Consider the following 15081-nt stretch of genomic DNA (forward strand, 5'->3'; position numbering starts at 1 on the left):
TGCCTATCCTATTTTTTGTTTCTATTAACCTTTCTTTCCTTCTTTTTCTGGGAAGAAAGAGCATGTGAAGGAACAATACAACATAGATGATTGTCCTCATAAAATAGTAAGGTTGTCCTGTTTGATAAAACATATCTCTCTATATCTCAAGTGGTTTATAGTGGTACTAGAAACACTCAATGAAGTTTTGTTAGGAGTCTCCTAATGTTAAATAGTGTTGTTAGTTGCCCTAAGGTTGAGGATCTTAATTAGTTTTATTGATCCACATAAGCTATCGGTTAGTTATGGAAGTGGTTAAATAATAAATAACTTATTACATTAGCTATATGTGCACCTGGTGCTTCTCTTTTTATTTTACAATAAATTGTGTAGCTAGTACTGACAGCCTGCAAACCAGTATTAGAAGGAACTTGTGACTTGGAAAGGGCCAAGATGTTTGTAGAAAATCTCATACTGGGGTTCCATTCCATGGGGACACCAACCCATAGAGAATCATTGTAGTGGGATAATACTAATCATTCAACATGTACATGCTCGACCTCCAAAGAGGAAGGTTTGGTGGTTTGTAGGTATTCTCTCTAAATTTATAACAAAGATTTATTAATCTCTTTTGGGAAATATAGAAATTAGGAACATGTAGAAAGATTTTGTTGGGCACTGGGCAAGACAATCAGGATACTAAATGTTTGTCAGTTGTAACATTAAATATATATTTTACATGCCAACTTGGTTTTTTGCTAAGATGGTCTTTTGTCATTTCAGTAGTAGAGGGATAACATAACACCAATGTTTGGTTGTTTGGTCAAGATGGTTGTGTTGTTCACCAACTTTTCTAACATAAGACTAACATGCAATATTAGTAGTTTATCAGTTATGTCTTAGGAAATTTTGTAGCCTCAAACCTAATAACTTCCCACAAGTAAATAGTATCTAGAAAACTAATAGGTTTGGAACCCATCTAATCATGATTTTCCTTTAGGGTTTTTGAACATTGCAGTAGACTACTTCCATCGAAAAGTCTGAGCGAGGGTCTCTATGCTCATGCCCTCCTTGTGTATTTCTTGCAGAGCCTTGAACTAGTTTTGGAGATCATGTTAGTGGGCTTGATCATAAAATTGTAGAGTCATTGCTTTGCATTTCCTACTTAGAGGATTTCCTTTGAATGTTCTAATAAGAAGTAAGTCATTAGGTATGCCTAGGAGAAGGCTATGATGGTATGTGGATTAAGAGCTCAGGGTGGATTCCTTATTACTTTGTAGTGGAGTCCAAAGACTATTTCATTTTAGTCATATTACTCCCTTGGTTGGGAGAGCTTTGTTGCCTTTAGGTCTGTAGATGTTTTGGCTTGTACCTATTTGTTTTGGATAGCTACTAGTGTTGTCCAGCATACTTATTCTTCTTTAGGGGTGTCTTGAGCTAAAGGGGGTTGATCTTGAACCTCATCATTTTCACCAAATAGTGGGAAGTCCTTAATCTTATTATTTAGGTTGACCTGTCTATTCAGCCTATGACATTGGAATTAGGTATTTGGAGGCATAATGTATTTGACAAGTTGAGGTTGACCTCAATGCAGATGGTGCCTATTTGGCTGGTATTTTAAATGTTCATGGTGGTTCTTAGCAAAGGAATTTACCAGTGGGTTAGGGAAGCTACTCTAAGAAGGACAAAAACTGCAGAGGCAGGATGAGAAACTACATGATAATGAGATAATGCAACTTGAAATTTTTATTAGTTGAGAAGTCCTCAATCCCCTGAGAGAATACAATAAATACAATCCTACACTCCACTAACCCAAGCTAATCACTTGGTTATTGTGTGTTGGATCCATGGGATTCTGATCACCTTGCACCCAGGTTTCAATCATGTTCTTAGAGGGGAACACCCAACTCGAGTTTTATATTCATCATTATCAATAAAATTGGATTGGCCTCTAAGTCATTCCCTTGTCATATAACTTTGGTACAAACTTGCTAGATTTATTGGCATCATAATCCTCCTGACAACTTGCAGAGTTCACTGCAATGATTGAAGGTGTGCGGGCCATAAAAGGCTTGTTTCCTAAGGGGTAAGGAGCTATCTGCCTAGGATTCTAGTAGGACACAAGGAGTAAAGACTAATGGTATATGATTTGAAGAAAAATGTTGTGCCATAATGTGTTTAGTAAAGTAATGGAAGCTATTGATGTTAGAACCTTTGATTGATATTACCTGTGATAAGATGGAGTAATGTAAGGATGTCAAGTCATCATGTACCATTTATCCAGGTGTCACATGTGATTAGGACTAGGACAAAGGATTATTGCACCTTTACAAGGACAAGCTTAAACCATAAACCTGCCCTTAGTTTTTATTGCAGGCCACAACTTACTTTCATGAAGCAGTAGTATTGTAGCATATTCGTACCCAAAACTTGTTCATGTAGCACACTGTGGTATGGGCGTTGACCATTCCTGTAGTTGCTATCTTAATAAAAATGGATTTGATGTTGGAGTCAAAGTGAGTTATAGGAATGGAGTTGTAACAAGGTATTGGGTTGCCTATTGGAAGTTGTGGCAATATAACATCCTTTCTAAGGAGAGTTCATATCTACTTTGTTGTTTGGTTTGGTGTTGCTTGACATTCAAAAGAGAGTGTGCCACATTTAAAGCTTAAGCTAGGAGAGGACAGTGAAGTAGGACCTAATTAATGAGATTTTATATCCTTTTGAGGTTAGAAGAGAAAGAGGTAAAAGTCTTCTCTTACTTTTTGTATAGCAAGACAAGAATGCAAATGTGCTATTAGCTTTGTGGTAGAGCACACACTTGATAATTGCTAGGAAGACTCACCTTAATTAATAATATTTGATGTACATATCCGAGCCAGATCTATGGATGTCAACCATTCATAATACATCAAGTCATTAACATGATTTGCACCAAGCAATGTTCAGTGATCGACACTAGGTATCATTGCTATTTTGTTCATAATATTTTTTTTTTTACATGTCTTTATGTATGCTAATACTTTTTTTTCTTTCTTTTTAATTTTTTAATCTGGCACACTTATGTGTTGGTTATAATTCATCATTGATTGTGTTGAAAGAATGTGTCTAAAGAGTTGGACACTTTTCTATAACGATTCAAAATGACAACTTGATGATATATTTTATTCAGTTTGTGATCAATACTAGGAGTCAACACTATTGTAGGTTTTAACCCTGTACAAAAATTACCTGCATATGAATTCTAAAACACGAAAAATAAACAATGCGAGAGTATAACACATAAAACATTTATACGCAGAGATTTTCCCATGGATCCCAAATTCAGGACTACCAGCTTCATTTTTCATTATGTTCCTTTCAATGTTCCAATACATATTTATACATGCCAAAGCATCCAATACCATGGACCAAAAATCCATCGCATCCAAAACCATGGACCGAAAACCATCACGTCTAAAACCATGGACCGAAAACCATTGCGTCTAAAACCATGTGCGAAAATCATGCACAAAACCATAGGTAGGTCCACCTAACTTAACATAGGGTCCAAAACCAAAATTTTCTAGGACGTTGCCTTGGACCCCATAGAGTGAGGTTATCTATAGCCCTCAAAACCCCTATGACTCCCACTCACTACACAATTGGTGCAACGAAGGGGGGGGGCTCTGCCCCTGGGTTAACTATGTGGGCTAGTCATCGAAAGAATATAACACAACCCAAAATTTTACCACTTGTTGTTTTCGTTCCACAGGGGGCCACAACAGAGCTTTGTCATTTATCTAGCCCTACAACGCACATTGTTTCTCTACACCAAGATAACTTCTCAAAGCTTATAGATTTTATCAATTCATCTACAATATTCTTCAAAGTGCCCACCTTTTGTTAACAAGAAATGCTTGTTGAGAATGCAACAAGATGATGGAGCTTAGTGGAAAGGAGTCGCCCTCACTAAGCTGTCCCACAGGCAAGTTTTGGCCCAAAGTCTATTTTTAGACATATGGATCATGGTCTATGAGTTGCAGGATGCTTTTTATGGATGATTGGTCATGTTGGGAAAAATAGATGGACTTCTATTTTTGGATCATAACAGGAGTGATCAGAGTCTATTTTTAGACTACTAGTCAAAAATAGAAAAGTCAAATATTATTGTCTCATAATACTATTTGGACTATAAACTTTATCTTATCCTCTTGGAGCACTTTAGTTTGAGATACAGATGTGGCACATGCAAATGTCAGAAGGAAATATGCTTTCTTTGTGGGTTAGTTAAGCTATTGCATGGAGGACATCAATTAGAACTCATGTGTTTGAGTTCTGTGGAGTTCGATGAGCAGTTAATAGAGTTGTGTTCAGTTTGACTTAGTTGAACTAGTTGTATTTAGTCTAACTGGCCAATAGACTAAGTGATGAGTTGTGTGAATTAGTTATTAATTAATTCACTAATTATTAACTCATAAAGCAACTAAAGAATACATCAGTTAACTCAGTGCATGTACAGTTCAGTGGAGACAGGTGTTAGAGGTTGAGATTGCTATCAGTTGTGACTATAGTTGTGCATGAGATCTTGCACAATCAAAGGATTGAGTATGCCCATGAGAATTGCATATGCCCAGTGATATAGCCTATGCTCACGTGATTTCCAGTGTGAGTGATTTTCCAAGGTAAATAGAACTTGGAACGAGTTTGGATTCATTCATTATCTTGCAGGATTGTGCAGTGGAGGTAGGCAAGCAGTGGAGGAGATTTAGAGATCAGATTTGAGTTGTATTGTGTGTAACAGGTGGAGATAGTGTTGTATACTTGTGAGGAGTATTGTACTATGTAATGTTACATGTTCTCAATCATTAATATGCAGATAGTGTGGGGTTTTCAGCTGTAAGCTTTGCCCGGGTTACATACTGTGTTAATGTGTGCATGCGATTAATGTTTCATTATTTTTGATGTTGCTAAATTGAGATCAATGTAGAGGAGGTTATGTATTATGCATGTATTCCGTCATAGTGTATAATTAGGATAATCTCTGTTGAATATGTGTTTATTATTCAAAATTTTTACATGGTATCAGAGCGAGCTGATTTGTAGAAGAAGTTCTACATGATATCAGTGTTGTATTGATCATCAGATCTATTATTCAGAAAGTGTTTACATTTTACTTCTTCAGGCGGACTCTGCGATCGGGCCAGGTAGCCTTTGGATTCATCCTTCTTTTGGAAGGTGAGATATTCGGTGAATGCCCATACAGTCGATCTCTGTATGAGAAATTATTTGTTCTCACGAATTTTAGATAAGAAGTGGTTGAGTTTTTTTTGAGCTGGTGGAATTCGAATTTGCAGCAGTGTTTTCTTGGCGTCAAAGTTGAAAGGTATTTCAACAGATTGCGATTGGAGTATGCCCTTGAGGGCAGCTCGAACTATATTGCATGGAAGGATAGGATGGAGGCGGTGTTAGATGATAATGGGTTGAAGGATTTTATAGATGCGGATGTCCCAAAACCTACTGATGCTGCTCAAGACGGGGATTGGCAAAAGAAGACAGCAAAGTGTTGAAGGATTCTGTTGGAGGGCGTGAGGGATCACATTGTGTCTTTCCTACATTGAAAGGCTTCTCCATATTTGACGTGGAAGACAATGAGAGAATTATTCCAAAGCAAGAGCGACCAGAGGAAGTTGGCGCTCAAGGATAAACTCATAAACATTAGGTGTGAGAATGGAGACAGTATGCCCCAATATCTCACGAAGTTCACCCAATGCTGGGATGAGCTGGGAAGTGTGGGGGTAACTGTTAAGGATGATTATGTGGTGAGTCTAGCACTCCTTGGCCTTCCTAAGAGTTGGCATAGCTACCAGGACTCGGTGAATGGAAGGGAGAAATTGCCAGGATGGGAGAGACTTTGGTCGGATCTTGTGCAAGAGGAGATTAGACGGTGCACCAGAGATAGTTCTTCATCTATGCATGATGAGGAGAACTGTGCCTTAGCGAGTAAGGCAAAGAAGGGGAAGGAGAAGGTTTATCTTTCCGAATCCAGTTCTTCCAATGATGGGAAAAAGGTTGACAAGTCGAAGGTGTGATGCTTTCGTTTTCATGAGTTGGGCCATTATGCTACTAATTTCCCAAAGAAGAAGTCCAAGAAGGGATCCGAGGAAGGATCTGAAGGTGAGGCAACCTCACTTGCTTCATAGTTTGAGCTGGATTTCACACTCTTCACATGCATGGTTTCATCCATGGTGGGAGGTGGTTGGTTTCTTGACAATGGAGCTTCTTTCCACATGACCGGTGACAAAAGGTTGTTCAATGCTTTTGAGGAGAAATATCTCCAGATACTCATAGCGATGGGTAATGATGAGAAGTATAGTGTCTCAGGTATAGGCATGGTTATTTTTCAGAGGGAGCATGGAGCTCACCTTACCTTGACCGATGTCAAGTATGTACCAGGACTGAAGAGAAACTTGGTGTTGATCGCGATGCTGGAAGACAGAGGCTATGATGTAGTCTTCAGTAAGGGAAAGGTTTTCCTTAGACACATCATCACTAGATAAGTGAAGCATATTGGTTCACGGGTCAAGAAAATGTATGCTCTTAAGGTTCAAGATGCATGCAAATCCTTGAGTAGCGAGGAAACAGTTGGAGACTTGGTGGTTGAGAGGGAGCGTATATTACCTCTCAACATGCAGAGCCAGAAGAAGTCTCAGACAATTGTGGAGGAACAATGATTGGTGCAGCAGCTTCAGGAGGTTGTGGAGCAGCCACAACAAGGGAAGCTGAGTGGAGATCGAGTAGAGACATCTACTCATGTAGAAACCTCTAGTAGGGGGGAACTTTGAGCTAGGTAGGCTGAGGGATCACATGCAGTCGTCCTCTAGGGAGGAGGTGGGGTGATGTGGATTGATCGTCCCAAGGAGGAGTGGCAAGATCCTTGAGGTACCCAACCTCTTAGATGAGACCTTGCTACAGGATCCCCAATGTGTAGTAGCAGGAACTGACTAATTGGGTAGAGACAGATGCGGATGGAGTGGCAGAGAGAGCGACAGCGTAGGGAATCCCAAGACAACGCATATCATGTAGGCTGTAGCAATGCGAGAGGCACAAGTGTTTTGCACAGTGCTAGGTGGCCCAGAGAGACGTGCAATGGTGCAAGATGCATGGAGGTGTTGCGGTAGCGTAGATGTCAGAGAGGGAGCACTTGTCAGTAGCAAGTAGAGCTTGAGCATCAGAGTATGTTTCTAGCCCAACAGAGTGATCAGTTGGTAGTGTTTTTGTTCCAAGTGTTGTTGGAGCAAAGTGGACTGGGTAGATGTGTTGCATGGAGAACATTCCAGAGTTACAGGATTGGGTTTGAGAGGAAGACTTTCTTGTTGAGAGGGAGTGTTGAAAAGTGTGCAACAAGAAATGCTTGTTGAGAATGCAACAAGATGATGGAGCTTAGTGGAAGGGAGTCGCCTTCACTAAGTGGTCCCGCAGGCAAGTTTTGGCGCAAAGTCTATTTTTAGACTGCTAGTCAAAAATGGAAAAGTCAAATATTATTGTCTCATAATAATATTTGAACTATAAACTTTATCTTATCCTCTTGGAGCACTTCAGTTTGAGCTACATATGTGGCACATTCATCTGTCAGAAGGAAATACGCTTTCTTTGTGGGTCAGTTGAGCTATTGAATGTAGGACATCAGTTAGAACTCATGTGGTTGAGTTCTGTGGAGTTGGATGAACAGTTAATGGAGTTGTGTTCAGTTTGACTTAGTTGAACTAGTTGTATTTAGTCTAACTGGCCAATAAACTAAGTGATGAGTTGTGTGAATTAGTTATTAACTAATTCACTTATTATTAACTCATAAAGAAACTGAAGAATACATCAGTTAACTCAGTGCATGTACAGTTCAGTGGAGACAGGTGTTAGAGGTTGATATTGCTATCAGTTGTGACTATAGTTGTGCATGAGATCTTGCATAATCAAAGGATTGAGTATGCCCATGAGAATTGCATATGCCCAGTGATATAGTCTGTGCTCACATGATTTATAGTGTGAGTTATTTTCCAAGGTAGATAGAACTTGGAACGCTTTTGGATTCATTCATTCTATTGCAGGATTGTGCAGTGGAGGCAGGCAAGCAGCGGAGGCGATTTGGAGGTCATATCTGAGCTGTATTGTGTGTAACAGGTGGAGATAGTGCTGGATACTTGTGAGGAGTATTGTACTATGTAATTTTACATGTTCTCAATCATTAATATGCAGATAGTGTGGGGTTTTCAGCTGTAAGCTTTCCCCGGGTTACATATTGTGTTAATGTGTACATGCGATTGATGTTTCATTGTTTTTGATGCTGCTAAATTGATGATCAACGTAGAGGAGGTTATGTATTATGCATGTATTCCGCAATAGTGTATAATCAGGATAATCTCTGTTGAATATGTGTTTATTATTAAAAATTTATACACCTTTATCAGCAACACCTTTTTGTCTTCTATCATATCCCTCACAAACTGATACTCAACATCAATGTGCTTTGTCTTTGAATGGTAAGAAGGGTTCTTTGCCAAGAAAATTTCACTTTGGCTATCATATCCTATCCTTATCGCTCCTTGTACTAACCCCACACTTGAACACAATCTCTGCAACCAAACTGCTTCCTTGCTTGCATGAGTGGCTGCCATGTATTTTTCCTCTATAGTTGATAGTGCCACTATAGATTGTTTCTTACTCATCCAACTGACTGCACCTCCAAATAGGTTAAACACATATCCACTTGTAGATTTTCTCTGATCCAAATCTCTAGCCCACTTTGCATCAACAACGCCATAGATATCCAAAACTCTGTCCAATCCTAGTCTTTCTTGGTAGCACAAACCATAATCACTAGTGCCATGCAAATACTTAAACACCCACTTCATTGATGTCTAATGCTCCTTCCCTAGTTTTGACATAAACCTGCTCAATACTCCCACTGCATGTGTAATGTCTGGTCCAGTATAGATCATTGCATACATCAGGCTATCGACTGCACTTGCATATGGAACATGGGAGATATCCTCTTCATCCTATTCTGTCGTGGGACACTGTTCAACGTATAAATTTACACCTACAGGAATAGGAACCTTCATTGGTTTACTATCCTACATATTAAACCTTTGTAATATTGTCTCAACAGACTTCCTCTAGTTTAACCAGAGCTTCCTCTTTGCCCGATCTCTTTTAATTTCCATGCCCAAAATATAATTTGCAGCACAAAGATCTTTCATGTCGAATTTGGAGGAATATTGGGTCTTCAAATCCCAGATAACTTCTTTGTCATTTCCAATGAGCAACATATCATCCACATACAATACCAGATAAATAACACGATCACCAATTAATTTAAAATGCACACAACGATATTCTTTTCTTTTGGTGAAGCCAGGTCCCCATATAAATGTATCAAATTTCTAATACCACATCCTTGGTGATTGTTTTAACCCATACAAAGACTTCTTTAACTCTCATACCAGTTCTTTCTTACCTTTCACCACAAATCCTTCAAGTTGCTTCAAGTAGATTTCCTCTTCCAAATCCCCATGAAGAAATGTTGTCTTGACATCCATCTATTCTACCTCAAAATCAAAAGCAGCAGCAACAGATAAAAGTAATCTAATAGAAGTTACCTTGGCAACAACAGAAAAAATATCGCCAAAATCAATTCCCAGCACGTAAGAATAACCTTTTGCTACGAACCTACGAACTGAGATTTTCATTTCTCCACCTTTCCTTTTGCATTTGTCTTCTTCTTGAACACCCATTCGCTTCCAATCGATTCCTTCCAGCCGGCAACTCCACCAAATCCCAAGCCTCATTTTTGTGCAAATATGCCACTTCATCAACCATGGCCTCTATCCATAGTTTTCCATCCTTTGAATCTACTACTTCCTTCACAGTTCTAGGATCATCATCAGTAATAGATAAATAAAAATTTGAACACAAAGGAGATGGACTATACCATTCTTTCTTCCTTCTTTCTCCAACCGATCTTCTCACACCCGGAGTTTGTGGTTATTCATCTTCTGATTCCTCCTATGCTGTAGAGTTTGATTCTTCTTCCTTTAGCTCAATCTCTATCTTCACAAGTTCCTTTGGTTGGACTTCATGTTTAATAAAATATTTCATCTCTCTGAACACCACATCTCGACTATACACAACCTTCCTTGTTACTGGGTTCCAAAGGTTATAACCCTTTAAACCATCCTTATACCAATAGAGATGCACTTTTCATCTTTACTATCCAACTTGGTTCGTTTCTCCTTTGGAACATGTACATATGCATCACATCCAAATACCCTCAGATGTGAAAGAGATGGTTTCTTACTAGTCCATACCTCTTGTGGGGTCTTATCCTCCAATGTTGATGAAGGTGATCTGTTGACCAGGTAACATGCTGTCTCCACTGCCTCAGCACATAATTCCTCTGCTAGCCCAACACCACTGAGCTTGCATCTTGCCCTTTCCATCAATATCTTGTTCTTTCTTTCTGAAACTCCATTTTGCTAAGGTGTATATGGAGTATTCTTTTGTCGTGCTATACCACACTTCTTATAGAATTCTTCAAATTTCTAACTGCAAAAATCTCCACCGTTATCTGTCCTCAACACCTTTATCCTCTTCTCTATCTAGTTTTCCACCAAAGCCTTAAATTATTTAAACCTATCAAAGACTTCAGATTTCTTCTTAAGGAAATATATCCATGTATTCCTTAAGAAGTCATCTATAAATTATACATAGTACACAGACTTACCCAAGGATGGAACCTTCATAGGTCTGGACACATCACTGTGCACAAGCTCTAATATCTGTTTCGCCCTCTTACCACTAGAGTGGAAACTCACCTGATTCTGCCTCCCATATACACAATTTTCACAGAAATCAAAATCCATAGAGCTATTACTCATACCTTCTAACATACCTCTACCATGAAGTATTCGAAGGCTGTTCTCTCCAATATGTCCAAGCCTTTGATGCCACAGCATGGTCTTCTCTCTAGAGACCACTAGATTTTTTGCTCCGATTTCAGGAACCACAAAACTGTTGCACCCATAAGTAAAAGTGTTACCCTTGAAGCTTGTACAAAGTTCCAATCCAAACTGCCTGCATCAATACCAATGCACTCTAAACCATTTTGCAGGTATCCTTCTAGAACACTATTTTTACACCTGCATCATCCAACTTGCTTATGGAAATCAGATTTCTGGCAAATGCATGAATATGTAGAACACCTAAAAGTTTTCTAAACCTTCCACCTTACAACTTCAACTTTACTTCTCCACAATCAATGATTCTAGCCTTCCTGCCATCCCCCAAGAAGCCATCACCAACATCATATTTCTCATACTCGCAGAACCACTCTCTATGGGGAGTGAAGTGAAAGGATGCACCTAAGTCAATCAACGAAGTACACATCCCCACCTTCATCTCAAGTGGATTTTCCTCTACGGAAGGAGAATCATCAGATCCCTTTCCTTTGTCAAGAGCTTTAGTTTTACAGTCCCTTTTGTAGTGCCATTCCTTTCCACATTTCTAGCACACGACCTTTACAGGTTTTCCTAGAGATTTAGATCTCCCACTCGATGACTTATTTTTGTTTCTATTCTAGGACCATCCTCATACAGACAAGGCATCACCATTTTGGCTCTCCTTATTTTTCTGTCTCATCTCCTCCATCAGCAAGGATGAGTCTATTTAATCAAACTACAAGGCAGTTGCATTGCTACCTATTGCAATAACCAGACTATCCCGTGAATATGGTAGAAAAAACAACAAACTGGTGCACTTATCTTCATCTCAAATTCTAATATTAACATATAATAACTGACTTACCATAGTATTAAATGCGTTCAAATGTTCTGTCACCAAGTCTCCATCTTTCATCCTCAGGTTATATAGCTTTTTCCATAGGAACAGTTTATTCACTAGAGACTTAGATTGGTACAAAGTCCCTAACTTGTCCCACAAAGACTTCATTCTAGCTTCCCCTGATACATTTAACAATACTGAATCTGAGACACACAATCATATTGTGCTCTTAGCCTTCTAATCCAACTTCTTCCATTCTTCATCAGACACTATCGTTGGTTTAGTACCGGCATCTACCACAACCCACTGATCTCTATCCACCAATGGATCCTCCATCTTGAGTTTCCATAACTCAAAACTCTGACCATTAAATTTCTCGATCCCTATCTTTCCACCGCTCGCCATCTTCTTTCACCACCCATAATCAATCCCGTAGATCTCCCACTAAACACTGTCTACCACAGGCCCGAGCGAAAACCCTCAGCAACAAAGGCATCCCCTTGAAGCCAAAACAACTGTGATTGCAAATGTAGGTTTTAACCCCGTATAGAAATTGCCTGCATATGAATTCTAAAACATAGAAAATAAACAATGGGAGAGAATAACATATAAAACACTTATACATAGAGATTTTCCCCTGGATCCCAAAATCAGGGCTACCAGCTTGATTTTTCATTATGTTCCTTTCAATATTACAATACATATTTATACATGCCGAAGGATCCAATACCATAGACCAAAAACCATCGTGTCCAAAACCATGGACCAAAAACCATCGCGTACAAAACCATGTTCGAAAATCATGCACAAAACCATAGGTAGGTTCGCCCAACCTGACATAGGGTCCAAAACCAAATTTTTTTGGGGCGCTTCCCCGGACCACATAGAGTGAGGTTCCCTATACCCCTCAAACCCCCTATGACTCCCCCTCACTATGCAATTGGCGCAACGAAGGGGGGGCTCCGCCCCCAGGTTAACTACGTGGGCTAGTCATGGAAAGAATATAACACAACCCAAAAACTATTCTGTTAACATAATCTATATCTATATATAAAAAAAAAATGCATTTTTTGACATGACTCATTATATATGCTAATATATTTTTTTCTTTCATTTTAACAAAATCACATCTTTAAATCTCTCATACCTGTGTGTTTGTAATTGTTTATTGATTATGTTGAAAGATTGTGTTTGAATGAGAACTTGATGATATCTACCATCCAAATAGTGGAAATTCTGCAATTTTCTTATTAAAAGAGAAGAATCGTACTATAGTTTTATTTTTAAAATGTATTAATTTGTTAGAAGTTTCTACATGCTTTTCAAAATGTGTCTCAACTCGCATTTGATGATTTGACAAGATTTTTCAAGTAAGAAAATTTGTGCTAAATTAAAGTTGACATACTATGTTTATTGCAGTGGCACCTTTGAAGTAAATTGTTCTAAGGCTGTAAAGATTCAAGGTATTATAGGACCTTGTTCATATTTGGAAAAGGTTTATCCTTGCTCACTTTTTCCTTTCTATCATTGATATATTATTTCTGTTGTTTCAAAAGATTGTTTGTTTAGTATGATGCTTAGCTAATGTGAAAATATATGATAAACTGAGGTAATTCCTAGATACATTAAGTTTGGGTCCCAATTAATACTCTTCTCCTATCTTGTAATAAATATTTTAAGGTCTTTGGAATTGGAACCCTGATTTCATCTTTAGTATATTTTAATTATATCACTTTTATCAAAGCATTGACAGAGCATTGAGAAAGTAGCCTAACCTATATAGTTCTATTTTGAAATAATCTATCAGTTAATAATGCCATTTACATGGATAATTTTGTAGAAAGGGTCATCTTCAACGGACATTGTGATTGGTCAGGGAAATGAAACTTCATGGAAGATGTGTGGACTTGATAAAAATACTTCCTTGACAATATTTTTTAATGTTGCACCAAGTGAACATTCTAACTTAGCATTACAGGCTACCAATCAACAATTTTTTATTCAGTTTCTAACACAGTATGTTGTTTTCTGTCCATTTAAATTATTTTTTGTCAGTTTCACATCTTTGGTTGTGTCCAATAAAATAATTATGGAAACAAATTCCTCGGGATGTTGCAAACACTTTTTTCTATATTTACCAGTGTTCTGATGTCCAAATGATGCTTCAGGTTACAACAATTACAAGGACATGGGTGGATGGCAGTGCAACTACCAAGGTTTGGCACAATTATTTAATGTGATTCTATACATGATTGTAAATTATCTTATTTTCTCAATTCTTGTTCTGCATGATTGTAAACTACCTTATTTCCTTAAATGATAGGTATGTTTGAAATTTGGGTAGAATAACATAGAAGAGAGAGAAGAGTTGTTACATAATTCAGAATGGTCAAGATTAAAGAAACAATTTGACTTGTAAATATATGTTCTCTCCAAGGAAAAAAGTCCATAAAGTTTCAAGGTTTAATTCTTTGAAGGGTGCTAGCTCAATGGAAGAGCACCTTCTTTACAAGAAGGTGGTTGGTGGTTCGATCCCATCGTGCCCTAATATTTATAGGGAATGGTGATGATCACTATTCATCCCTATATATGTATCAATAGTGAGGGTAGTTAAAGGACCATTATCAAAAGTCATTTTTTATATATGAAATGGTGACGGTTAATGAATGTCACCATATATATGCATCAATAGTGAGGGTCATGAAAGTTCTTTCACCATAAATCACTGTTGTTCATATGAAATGGTGATGATCATTATCTGTCATTATAATCACTATTTGTGATGGACCTTGAATGTCACCACAACACCTATACTTTTGGTGATGTGGCCTTTGGTGACATTCAATTTTTGGTGATGGAAGTTATTTTGACTATCACCAATGAGCTTATGGTGACATTTTTCGACCCTCACCAAAATATAAAAAGGTGATGGTCAATGAATGTCACCATAAATAGGCATTAATAATGAGGGTCATGAAATGTCTATCATCATAAATCACTATTGTTCATATGAAATAATGACGGTCACTATCCGTCATTATAATCATTATTTGTGACAGACCTTAAATGTCACCACAATACCTATAATTTTTCCGACGACACCTTTAGTGATGTTCATTTTCTGGTGACAAAAGTCATTTGGACTGTCACCAATAAACTTATGGTGACATTTTTCGACCCTCGCCAATGACCTTTTTTGTTGTAGTGGGGGATAAGAAAAAGGTGAAACCAATGACACCATATTAGATGCCAAAAATAATTCATAACTAGATGTAAATTTGGACTCAA

General features: G+C 38.1%; 1 protein-coding gene across 1 annotated transcript in view; it reads left to right on the forward strand.

Annotated features, from left to right (window-relative positions):
• The window catches only part of LOC149169499 (protein transport protein SEC23 F-like), a 28416-nt gene extending 14383 nt beyond the window's left edge, over positions 1-14033 (forward strand). The window contains exons 3-5 of the mRNA XM_089425228.1: positions 13213-13288; positions 13634-13816; positions 13935-14033. Of these exons, the coding sequence (XP_089281354.1) occupies positions 13213-13288; positions 13634-13816; positions 13935-14033 (358 nt within the window). The remainder of the gene's footprint in view (positions 1-13212; positions 13289-13633; positions 13817-13934) is intronic.
• The last annotated feature ends 1048 nt before the right edge of the window (positions 14034-15081 follow it).

The sequence above is a fragment of the Pinus tabuliformis genome, chromosome 4_2 (genome assembly GCF_031772625.1).
Source record: "Pinus tabuliformis cultivar Carrire ecotype Pingquan chromosome 4_2, CPIR1, whole genome shotgun sequence".
In the NCBI taxonomy this organism is placed as follows: Eukaryota; Viridiplantae; Streptophyta; class Pinopsida; order Pinales; family Pinaceae; genus Pinus; species Pinus tabuliformis.